Genomic DNA, 12566 nt, shown 5'->3' on the forward strand with positions numbered 1-12566 from the left:
GTTATCCTGCACTCTAGTGGGATTCTGATTGTAGACCTGTATTTTAGTTTGTTTGATTGAAGGGAAATTAGTCTTTTTTTTACCTGAAAGACTGTTGAAGGAATGCTTTTTATTTATATTCATGTCTGTAAAGATGGCTTAATGATACTTTTTATTTCCTCAGTCCATAATGTTTATTAACCTTTTATTGTTGTGAAGACTAGGCTGGAAACGTGTTGTTTACGTCTTGTCAAGTGTTCCCTCTCAACACTTTCCTGTCAGTGTTTTGACCGTGTTCTAAGATCTGGTTGTACTGGTTACACAGGACGGTTCAACATGAAAACAAGCTATGTGTCAAATGTGTGATGCGTTGTTGCCACAAGTTGACATGACAACAGAAGTGTATTTTCACTTCAGAACGGAAACCACAACCTACATTTCAGCTTTGCGCCACAAACTACTTGGATATGTCATGGTCATTAAGAACCTTTAAAGTTAATAGTTTTTTTGTCAAACATTAATCAAAACGAACCATGATTGTTGAGGTTCAGAACTTATAATTTAGCCCTACTTGATTATTTACTCACATGAATGTCGTCATCTGGGCTTTGCCACTTTTTTCTGTCTTTGTTTACCATGGTAAGAATAAACCACAGCAACAGCCGGCTGTTTGTTTGTGTTTGTATCTTTTCAAAAATTTTTTTTTTTTTAGGTGTACCATAATGTTAAAAAAAAGTGTCAAAATAAACATTATGGAGCCATTTAACACAAGACTTGATCTTAATTAAGTTATTAAATGAGTCCTTTGAGTTTATTGTCTTTAATGATCATTTCTACTTATAAAAATATATAGTACGTTTCCATCAAAATATTATTAAAATGTAACAATATAGTTGAATAATATTATATTATGCAGTACTGTAAACATTTGTCAATTTAAAAAAATATTTAACATCAAATGCCACAATAAAAAAAAAACATCTGTCAAAAGATGATATAGTCCTTTATTTTTTTTTTCCTCCATCCTGGTTCTTTTCTCTCTTTTTTTGTACAAATAAAAAGAAGTTTACTCTTTATATAAAGATATATGTAACTAAGGCGATAAAATACTTTTTTTTTGTTTTTTGGTTTGAAATGGACATAATGGTGCCACTCAGTGGCTGCTAAGAGAACTTTACAAAGCTAGACCTCAATACAGTTAGTTGTGAGGGGGCGGGGCCTGGTTACGATTGGCCAATCAGTGCTGTTACAGGTTGGAGGTTGCCGGGCAGGCTCCCTCATATACAGCCTGATCCGAGGAGGAGAAGTCGCTGACGCCCTCCTCCTCCAACAGCTGGCCGTACTCGTTGTTGTAGAAGGTTTGGCCTGAGAGTTGGCTGAAGAAGGGTGGGTGCCGTGTGCTGCCGCTGCTGCTCATGGACGGAGAACTGATGAAGTGCTCTGTGCTGCGGCCCGCTGATGGACTACAGAGTTTACACAATGCTTAATGCAACTCCAGAGTATGAAAACTGATTAATTATAAATAAAGTGAGCCATAGCCATCGTCATTTTTCTAATGATAAGTGGTGTGCATAATCTTTAGATTCACCTACTTTTTCAACATGGCCCCTCTGTGCTTGTGTTCAAACCTCTCGAGCTCATCCGATGCCAAAACCATCCCACTGTCTGTCTGGCTGTCCTACAGGGACACAAAAATGCATGAAACAATATACATGTTAACATCCTTTGGCTTACAAAGACTTTACATATACTGGAGGTCTTGGTCATACATGATGTGTCTTGTGTGATGTCATTTCCAGAGGAAGTTCCTCAAAGGTCTTCACTCGTGAGTGACACGTGCTGGAGGGGCCGACCATGATGCACCCAGCGAAAGGCACGCAGTTGTAATATCTGGGCAGAGAGAAGCATATATATTCAACAAAGGGGCATATGTTCAGTGGAAAGTGGAAAGTACATGTGGTTCCACAGGTGTTCTGAGTGGTTGTGACTATAATATTTTTGAGAGATGAAGATATCAATCAATTTAAATACGTGTTTGTTTGTTTTTTGGTCTCATTGTCCACCATGTCAAACTCTAAGTCTGATTGTTTAGAAAGACACTAGTACACCTCTCCTTGATAAGACACGTGATTTATCATAGACATCAGATATTTTTCATACTAATTATATTATATAAATCCCTAATGCAACACACTACAAGCATTAGCAAACACTACAAATATTTATTTAACCCTATTAAACCTACCGGATCATATCTGACGTACATGAATTTCTAAGGCCTCTAATTATTAACATGATCAAAGCTTTGTTTGAAAAATCTGTTGTACACGATCTACTACATGCCTTCTGTCGCTGATAGGTTGTACTGAGCAAATAAAAGCTTGCAGAATACAAAAACATCCCCCAAAAACAACATTTTGCAAGGATGGGAACATTCTAGAAGTTTCTGTAATATTCTAGTGCTTTCTGAAACATTCCAGAACATTGTGGGACTAGTCATAAAAGACAAGAATCATCCAGTCTACACTTGAGAAGTTTTGGATGACTCACCGTTTATTTTTAACTGTTGTTGTTAGCTCACTATTAAGCATGTAACATTTTTATGCTCGAGTAATAACAGAATTTATACAACTTGTATACATTTTTTTTTTCATGAACACTGTTCATGATACACAAAAAGTAATGTTATTTTTCCCCCACAATAAAAACTAAAGAGCTTTGATAATTAAACTGAGCATTTAAATATCATCTTACTAAGATTTATTGTTTGGAGATAGGAGATATACGTAGTGTGACAGCTGATATTTGTATGCATTTTCTGTAAGAAGTTTGCTATAGAACTATAAAGATCTCATTGATTTATATTAAAAGCTTTCAGGACACCAGAATCAGAATTTCATAAATATCAGCAAGAATTTAATAAATAACAACAAGTTCCGTTTTTTTGATTTCTTAATAAAAATAAGGCCCCCAACACTGATATAAAATGTGTATGTACCGAGTGGACATTGTGTTGCAGGCGAGTCTGATCTCCTCTTGTGATGGTTGTCGAGAGGAAGCTTGTGAGAAGCCATCATCATCGGAGCTCTGCGACGCATTGAAATGGATTTCCTGAAAAATCACATAATCATTCAAACATACACCATCAGTTTTATAACCAGCTGACTTGAAATATAAAGAAGGTAGTGAGTAATGCTCAGATGTTATTACTGAATGTACAGAATTTCATAGGAAGTTTTTTTTTTTCTTTTTCCTCACGGGTAGACTGTTTTCCTGAAGTAGATCTCCAAGTATCTCCACCAGAGCTGGAAACGTGGGTCTCTCCCTGGGCTCGCCCTGCCAGCAGGCCAGCATGATGCCATATCTACCAGAACACATCACACATCAGTCTGATTAGCAGCCTTAAGAAGATCAAACACACACAGACAGTCTTCAGGCTGTGCTGAAATGCTCACATTTCAGGGGACGCGTTGTCTGGTGCCCTCATCCTGGTACCGTCTTTAAGTCGATTGCAGAAGTCTTCATCAATCTGGATGCCGGGGTATGGAGACGCTCCTAATGAGACATGATACAATCAAGCCTGTAAGTCTATGATCAAAATTATTAAATTAATACAGAGCAGAATTAATTAGGAGGATACTAATACTTTAGGATACTTTATCTTAAGGACCAATAAAAATAATAAACATATATATATATATATATATATATATATATATATATAACAGGAAAAGTAGGGTTTGAGGGGTTCAGATATCAGCTAGACTCTTACCTAGTGAGAAGATCTCCCAGAGCAGCACTCCAAATGACCATATATCACTCTGACTGGTGTAAACCTTATCAAAGATGCTCTCTGGAGCCATCCACTTCAGCGGCAGTCTAGCCTGCAAACACAGATCACATTTGACCTATAATAGTGCCTGTGAGAGAATACACTCTTATCATGATCCTGGAGCTGATATAATTTGCAGTGGATCAACCATTCATCAGTGCATCTCATAAATGTACCCTTTCTGCGTCATTATGTTTATGTCATGCAGTAACATTACTAGTATTGTTACATGCTCATCTTTTGCTTCTGTATTTTTTCTAATTATATTATGGAGTAAAGTTGCCTCACCATTTCTGTCAATTTCACTGGATTGCTGATTTTTTATATCATGACGCAAAAGCCAGACAAGTCGTTTTTGACCACTGGCCTTTACTGAAAAACATTCATATTGAATCTCATGTGGGGTCACATTTTGCATGTCCAGGTAATATTTTGTGTATAATTAGTAAATAATAATAATAAAAAGTTATTTTAATATCAATAAAGCAACTTTCCCCCCAAATGATCATTATTGCTATGATTAAATGCTGTACTATAAATACTACCATTACATATACATGCTTTACAATTAAAAAAAATATATATATAATTTTTTTTGTATCCTTTTTCAAGTATTTTTCAAGACAATTTTTCACTGAATCAAATTTTTTCAGTGAAAAATCGAACACTCGTAACCCTGACCTGGACTTTGTCTGGAGAGTTTTCATCAGATTCATACTGCTATACTACACTAGAGATCTGTCTGGATCATGCTCTTATTTGAAGGGTTTCTCTTACATTGCCTTTGCGCACGTAGTCAGGGTCCTTGTAGATGTCCCGTGCTAAACCAAAGTCACAGATCTTCACCACGTTGTTCTCGGACAGGAGGATGTTGCGAGCCGCCAGGTCGCGATGAATGCACTGTCAGACCACAAACGAGATCACTATATCTATATATATACCTTACTTCACAATAGATCAGCAGATCTAAAATTATTTGCTACTTTCTCATCATCAATTACATTTTTGATTTATTATCAGATTTTATTTTTTCATGTTCTAGGCATTTGTTCCAATTGAAAAAAGAATCTGTATCCAGCTAAACTTTCCCCCATCTGATGAGCATAGACTACTCTACAAGAGATCCAAAGTTCACCTATTAATAATCTACAACCTGCTAAATGTGACTAATGATCCATCAGAGAAGATGAGCTTAAATACATGTCGGAAATGTACCTTACGAGATCCCAGAAACTCCATCCCTCGAGCGACCTGAAAGCTGTAGCATATCAAGTCCTCTATTGTGAGTGGAGTCTTCCAAAGATCATCCACTGCAACTGTGGATGACAGAAAAACTAAAGAAAATAATCTGAAAAGCTTAAATGCATTATATAAGAATTTAAATCAGAAAATTGTCAAGAAAGACCATTCATAAAAATGTTAGGTTGTTTAGGGTGATTGCTTGGGTGTTACTTCATATTTAATGGTATTTGATGATTTATTAATTACATTTAATAAACTAAACTTTCAACAAAACCTTAGCAGCTGGTTTGTCATAGGCGTGTTGTATGCATGTTTGGGCTGTGTTCTCATTGCACCAGCAGGTGTCACCAGTGTGGCATTTCAAGTGCTTTCAAACAGTGAATCATTTTGTAAAGTAGTTTACTCTATTCTGCCATGTTTAAAACGAATGGCTCGTTCCAATTCTGAAACTCGGGAATCAAAATGATCCTTCCCAATCATAATTATGAGTTTCCTACTCAGAATTTGCATATGAATGCCTCCTGAAATGTTATTGTTATAGCACGTGAAGGCAGATTTAGTATCCACCAGGTAAACATCAATCTATATTTAATATATAATCTTTATAGATCTTTATATATTCTGCTGTCTGACCTTCTGAGTGCTCTTACCACGAGACTGCATCGGTGGGATGATGCTGAAAGTGGTGGACGGCTGACATTCATTCTGGCTGACCTGGCCCGCTTCTATCATCCGTCGCACCTGACTCTGAGTTTTAGGAGAACGATCCTGCAAACACAACCCATGTAACTCCAGATTAATATAAGTTATTATTGGTTGTAATGCTGTTGTGAGAGGGTGGAATTATGTGTATCATGTTATTCGTCTCTCTCACCCTGTATGGTAAGAAGAACTCCCTTTTGGCACGCAGAAAGTTGGAGAGATTTCCATATTTACAATATTCCACTATAACCATGAGAGGACCTGACAATCAGAGATGTTAAACAGAGAGGTTTAGAAAGAAGTAAAACAAATGCAGAAGACAAACCGATTTTTGTCCATTCTGAGTTACAAGGATACAACCACAAATGGCCTAATGGATAGAGTCAGATTTGTAACCCAAAGATTGTGGGTTCGAGTCTTAGGTCCTGCAGGGATTGTAGATCCACTGCTCTCTCCACCTTTAATAACACGACTGAGGCGAGACCCTTGAGCAATGCACCGAACTGCTCTGGGTGTGTGTTCACTACTGGATCACTGTATTGACCAATCAGCATCCAGGAACAAAGGTATCTGTTTTACAATGGTACATCCATACCGTTGGGTTTGGTACATGCTCCAAGGAGGTTGACGACATTGAGATGGTTTCCAATATGAATGAGGATCTTCAGTTCTGACATAAGAGCTTTGTGTTCACTGGCTGTGGCTCCCTCTGTTATACACACACAAATACACACACTGTTAATTATATGGATCTATTTATATAAATGGACGTTTCTGTATTCACTGTAGTTTATGGGTGAAACTGAACCTTTCAACATCTTGACAGCCACTGTGTTTGAACAGGTTTTTTTGTCATGCCCAAAGATTGAAGCTTCGATCACTTTCCCAAAAGCTCCATGCCCAAGCACCTTTCCTGCAAACATGAACAAAGAATAAATGTTAGTAAAAGAAATGTTTTACTATCCCTCATACATTGCATGCAAGATTAGAATGCTTGCCAAAAAGTACACTTGAATAGTGTGCCGTTTCAAAATGATTATCAAATAGGACTGAATAAATCTAACCACTTCTAAATAATTGAACCAATGAAAGCAATGAACAAGTGATATCAAAATGTCTTGGTTAACAACTGTACACAGTGAAAATGCAGTGATTTTTCGTGCTATGTGTACCATCATTGTGCTAAAGCTGATGTATTAGTCCAGGGGTTCCCAAACTTATTTGTCAGCCTAACCCCTTAAACATAAAATATTTACGTGAATGTCTCATATTGCTCATGCTGAGACATCGAGACACAAACAAAAAAGACTCTGCTGCTAATGAAAATAGCTACTTTCAAGGATGTTCACATTTGAGTTGACTTCACAAGAGCCAACACACACTACAAATTATAATTCAAATATTAAAGTTTTAAATTCTTCACTTTCAAACATTCGAATCCTTGAACCTTTTTATTTTGGTGAAATGCTGTAAAACTTCTGTCCACCAAAATGCTGGGAATTATGCAATTGTAAATGTAAAAAAAAAAAGTGAACATAGCGCACATTACATTCCCAAATGCATGTTAAACTCACAGCAGAGATGGCGTTTTGTGAGAAGCAGCATTTACTGTGACCCGAGCCACTCTGAAAACATGCGTTCATCAGCACAGTGACACGGACTATATACTTCTTTACTTAACTTGATAATTATGACTTGATAAGATATATCGCTTTAGTTTCAGTTTTGTTTTGAATAATTCAGCCCCAGTTCTATATTTTAAAGTTACATTTGTTTTAAACAAAATCAGCTTTTCATCAACTCACAAACCCCCTGCAGTTTCCTCACGAGCCATCCTTTATCACATCATTCCTGAGCCTAATGCTTAATTAAAATTCCCCTGAAAAAGTCTAGACCATAAATATGCTTTACTTCTGGGATCCAAGCCATGAATGTTCTTCATTTGGACCAATTAAAATCCTATATCAGAGTTTTTAAAATGGACAATCTGTGAAAGTACCGAGGCGCAGTCTGTCTCGAGATATCTCCCACTGGCTGGAGTCGTAGGGCAGGTATTCACACTGCTCCTCGAGCGGCACTTCCCCCGGGTCCATGATGATTGACAGATAGCCTGTCTTGATATCTGCTGAGTTCACCTGCAGGACAACACCATAACAATTACTGATGGATGACACCACAGCCTAAAGGAAAGCAGAAACAGCGAGCCCGAGGCGGCTGCGCTCCACATTATGTTGTGGAACTGCTGACTCCACTACTCATGTTCAACACTGAAGTGCCGATATGGTTTGGAAGGCAAGGCACTGTTGATATAAGTACATATTATTACCAAAAAGTCTTGCTGACATCATGGGCAGATTTAAATAATGTTCCTTGAATCACTATGTTATTATTGCATGTAAAGTAAAACACATTGTACTGACTCGCTTGACGTTGCAGAAGATAACAAGGAGAAGGACCCAGAAAAAGATGGCGATGACTCCCGTCCCGATGAGAATCACTATTTCTACATTGGTCTTGTCATCAGAACCTGGCAGACAAAATAAATGTTTCTATTAAAGCTTACTTTTATAACTGAATATGAAAGTCCACATCTTCTAAATTGATTTAGTTCTAATAACATGCAGTAGATTCGGCTGTTTTGTACTACGATTAAAGGAAATTTACATATTAGCTGTCATAATTATGTATGTAATGATAAAGAAGAAATGCATGAAGGTTAGAAAGGAGATATGTCTGTTGAGGTAAGGGTTTGGGGTCCTCACAACAAACACGTCTTCATAAAGGAACTAAATACATTTCATCACAAATCAAAACTTTTAATTTAGTTAGGATGGCTTTAAGGACAGAATCAGAATAAGAATAGACATCAGTGGGTGAAGCCCTCACTATTATATAAAACAAATGTGTGTGGATGTGTATGGTGTGTGTTAGTCTGTGTATGTATAAGCCTACTTGAACCACTAAATAATATGAATTGAAGGGCAAAGCACAATCCTAAAAAAGGAGAGTGAACTAAAAACTACAGCACCACCTGACACAAACAAGAGGCTCTCACCGATGACTGACACCGAGGCAGAGGACTGAACACAGCCCCTCTTGTTGCAGGCCGTGCAGGTGTACAGACCGGCGTCTTCCTCTCGCACTCGCTGAATGCTGAGAGTCCGATTGGAGTCCTGAAGGAGGATCCCTGAACACATCCACAAAACTGTCAAACACACAATCTGCCAGCCAGCCATGGCTTTATGGCACAGCATCCTCTTTAGTTACGGCTTTCTTGCCTTATTTATCTGTTGTCTGAACTGTAAGAAAAAGAATCCATCATGGTATATAGCCATTGATATTCTTCATTCATCAATACTTTCAGGAAATAAGAAAGAATGTGAATTTTTTGCCCTGTGAGCTCCATATATATATAATATTGATGCCATAAAAAACTTTGGTAACACTTTATTTTAAGGACAAATTCTCACTATTAACTCGTTGCTTATTAGCATGCATATTAGCATGCAAGTTCAAATAGCAGGAAAAAGCAGCCTGTCCTCCCTTCTATTACATAATAATGAGATACTTGCTTCAGCTACAGTGCTGAAAGTTTAATCAGAACTGTATTGGATTTCACAATCTATAAATATGTCTGTGGTTTTGCTATGAATTGAAATCGCTGAGCAAAAAAAAAAAAACACACACACAAAAAAGGTGTAACATATTGTCCAGTCACACATTAGCAGCACATTAGACCTTCTGCTAATAGCTCTAGAACTCCAATATAATATGCCCCTCAATAACACCTATCAACAAACAGCACTGTACATGCACTGCATGTGAATTCACTTACAGCCCACTAGCAGCCCACATACATTCCCAGAGCTGAGGTTTTTATTTTGTTCCAGCTATTCACAATATACTATTATACTGCAGTCCAGTGGCCCATCCAACTACCAATCCAACAGATCTCCAATATATTAGCATGAATGGAGTGCTTTTACCAGTACCAGAATTAAATTTTGTGTGTGTTAGTATGTGCTCATGTATAATATGTTCCCATTCGAATGTGCTAAGCTAGAGGGAATGGCTGTGGTGGGTGTAATGTGATCTGTAAATTAACTGTTTTGGAGAAGCTTTAAATGTTAATTTGAAGAAAGCTAAAGAACATGCAGAGAAATGGACAGGAAATCAAATGGAAAGGAAATCAAACTGAAAAATTTAGTGTAAATTTAAAGCAGACAATGCAATATCTTCGTGCCTAAATCTATACCTTTTACTTCACATGTCCTGTCAAACTCAAAAGTAGGGGTTAAACTAGTTTTTATATTTTCTCTAGAAAATGTGAGAGTTTACCATTGCTAAACTCATTGCCGAGGGGGTGTCCTGAGTGGTTGCCAGGTCATTGATATGCAGTTGTTAGGTTATTCTGAATGTTTAGTGCTCACTATGCAGCTGTAACATGTTTGGTATAGTATGGTGATGCTAAATGTTTTCTAAGCTGTAGTAAGTGGTAAGCACTAGCAGTAATCATTACCTGAAACAGCTATTTATACCTGATTTAATATTGGTAAATACAATATTTAGTTTGATTCAGTGATGTTACATTTTTTTTTTTTTAATAAAAACTTGAATAAAACAGTTAATATGGATGTGACCATTTCTGGGTGGTTGCTCATGGAACAATTCAGAAGAACCCACCATCAATGTCTCTATGATATTCAGGCTTTGACAAATGACTTCAAAGTTTTTGATAATAAATTTTTTTGCTATTTGATTGTTATGTATAAGAAATTGTATGTGTTGCTGGCTGGTATATGGTGAGGTTTATCAGTGGGTTACGTGGCAGGGGCAGGGTAACACTGTTATTACAGATATTAATCACAGACATCCATGCAGGTTTTTTTTTTATATTGTCCAATGTAAAAACATGTATGTACATAGTAAGTACACTGTATCAAATTATTGATTGAAATGTTAGGATATAGTAGTAAAAGACACATTATGGGTCCAACACCCCTAATAACTGTGGAGAAGGACAGCCATGAACGACTAACCTGATATCAGATGGAGGGGTTGGTTATCTTTAAACCAGGATAGCTGAGGAGAGGGTGTGCCCTCGACATCACACTCCATCTGCAGTGACTCGCTCACATTCACCGTCTGATTGGTGGGGTTGGTACGGTAGCGTGGTGCCTCCAATGCTGGAACGGACACAGGGAGAGAGAGAACAGGCCTTCAGTTTTGGTTAGATCTTTATTGCTAAATCATATGTAGTGACAATGATTAAAAGAGATGTACAGACAGCTATATCAGTGGACAATGAAAAATCAAAAACACACAAAATCCAGATTCAACCTTTGTTCCAAAACATAACGAGACCATATTTTTTAAGGAATCCCAAAGATATCTTGTTTCATAAATTGTAAATATACTTATTCCTATCCTTACTTCTAAGGATGCTTCCTTAGAAGTTACATGTAGCATTCTAGATACTGTAAGTAGCAAACAGCATTCTGACAGCAAGACCGCTCAGCTTACAGGAATGCCAGTCTAGAAAAGTGATCACTGAATGACCTTCACCTTTGACTGGGATGTACTTGCGGTGGCAGTGTTTGTCTCCACTGCGCCGGTTCTGCACCTCACACACGTAGTTTCCCTCGTCCTGTAGCTGGATGTTGGTAATGATAAGCTCCAGCACCCAGTTGTTGCTGGCGGTCTGGAACGATAGCTCACCCCCCAGAGACTCGGCATACTGGTGCAGACTCTTGCAGTCCAGCTCTGGAGGAACAGCTTGCGGGTCCAGACGGTACCACCGCAGGTTCTCATAGGTGTAATTATCTGCATTACACTTCAACCGTACCAGGTCCTGCTCAAGTGGATCCTCCGAGGGCTCCATCTCTATCCCGAAACCTTCTGGGATAGCTGAATAGAAAATAAACATGATTAATAAGAAAAATAATAATTGCGATTGTTTTACTTCATTGAAAGGTTAGGTTTTTGAGAATGTTTTTTTAAGGTGGTTGTCTATAAATTACATTGGTAACATATTTTAAACAGATTTTAGTGATTTGGTATATCAACATTATTTCAGGTCACAAAATATATTTTTTTTTACAGTTTACTGTTATTTATCAATCTATAAAAGTTAAAATATTGCTTCCATATTTTTTACAGTAAAGTTCTGGCAACCACAGTTGCAGTTTTTTTCTGTAAATAACACAGCCTTTTTATATATAGTTTATGGTTAATACTAATAAAGTTTTCATGAAACAGAAGTTGTGATCATCTTTTCTTTCCTATTGTGAAATATATCCGAGTGAAACGGCTTCTTAAACAAGTTCGGTGCATCAGGAAGCTGTGTGTATTGAAGATCCACATATCTTTGTTTGGCACAAAAGTGTTGGTGAAACTCACTGGTCACGTAGAAATAGATCAATCGTTCATCTCTTCCCACTTTGTTCTCTGCCGAGCACTTGTACATAGCTGACACATTGGCACTCTGAATAACCAAACGGCTGACAATCTGTGGAAGCAACAGAAACAATTTCAAAGACTGACTTGTTTTCATTTGGATCACAGGCAATTAACTCATTATTTCTTTATGTTGTGTTGTTACAAACCTGTATAGACTGCCTTCTGTGGAACACTAAAAAAATGTTTTGAAAAATAACACAGTGGGGTTCAATCTCTTTTTGTGCTCAACAGTAGAAAGAGGTTCAGAATGAAATACAGTAAGAGTAAATAAATAATGACAGAATTTTTATTTTTTGGTGAACTATCCCTTTAAGCTATATACTGTATTAGACTCTCTTTCCCCTTCCACTCC

General features: G+C 37.3%; 1 protein-coding gene across 4 annotated transcripts in view; it reads right to left on the reverse strand.

Annotated features, from left to right (window-relative positions):
• Positions 1-995: 995 nt before the first annotated feature.
• Positions 996-12566, reverse strand: part of LOC132114018 (vascular endothelial growth factor receptor 3-like) — a 65733-nt gene continuing 54162 nt past the window's right edge. For 2 of the 4 annotated variants that reach the window (XM_059522129.1, XM_059522130.1), the window contains exons 12-30: positions 12155-12263; positions 11321-11662; positions 10795-10941; positions 8811-8942; positions 8176-8282; positions 7755-7890; positions 6564-6668; positions 6351-6464; positions 5928-6016; positions 5704-5821; positions 5027-5127; positions 4589-4711; positions 3752-3863; positions 3435-3534; positions 3238-3343; positions 2978-3090; positions 1749-1869; positions 1572-1657; positions 996-1442 (exon numbers count right to left, since the gene is read on the reverse strand). In XM_059522129.1, the coding sequence (XP_059378112.1) occupies positions 1226-1442; positions 1572-1657; positions 1749-1869; positions 2978-3090; positions 3238-3343; positions 3435-3534; positions 3752-3863; positions 4589-4711; positions 5027-5127; positions 5704-5821; positions 5928-6016; positions 6351-6464; positions 6564-6668; positions 7755-7890; positions 8176-8282; positions 8811-8942; positions 10795-10941; positions 11321-11662; positions 12155-12263 (2478 nt within the window). In that variant the 3' untranslated portion in view covers positions 996-1225. Of the gene's footprint in view, positions 1443-1571; positions 1658-1748; positions 1870-2977; positions 3091-3237; positions 3344-3430; positions 3535-3751; positions 3864-4588; positions 4712-5026; positions 5128-5703; positions 5822-5927; positions 6017-6350; positions 6465-6563; positions 6669-7754; positions 7891-8175; positions 8283-8810; positions 8943-10794; positions 10942-11320; positions 11663-12154; positions 12264-12566 lie in introns of those variants that run through there. The other 2 variants (XM_059522131.1, XM_059522132.1) reach the window with 2 other exon arrangements.

The sequence above is a fragment of the Carassius carassius genome, chromosome 33 (genome assembly GCF_963082965.1).
Source record: "Carassius carassius chromosome 33, fCarCar2.1, whole genome shotgun sequence".
NCBI classification, from domain to species: domain Eukaryota; kingdom Metazoa; phylum Chordata; class Actinopteri; order Cypriniformes; family Cyprinidae; genus Carassius; species Carassius carassius.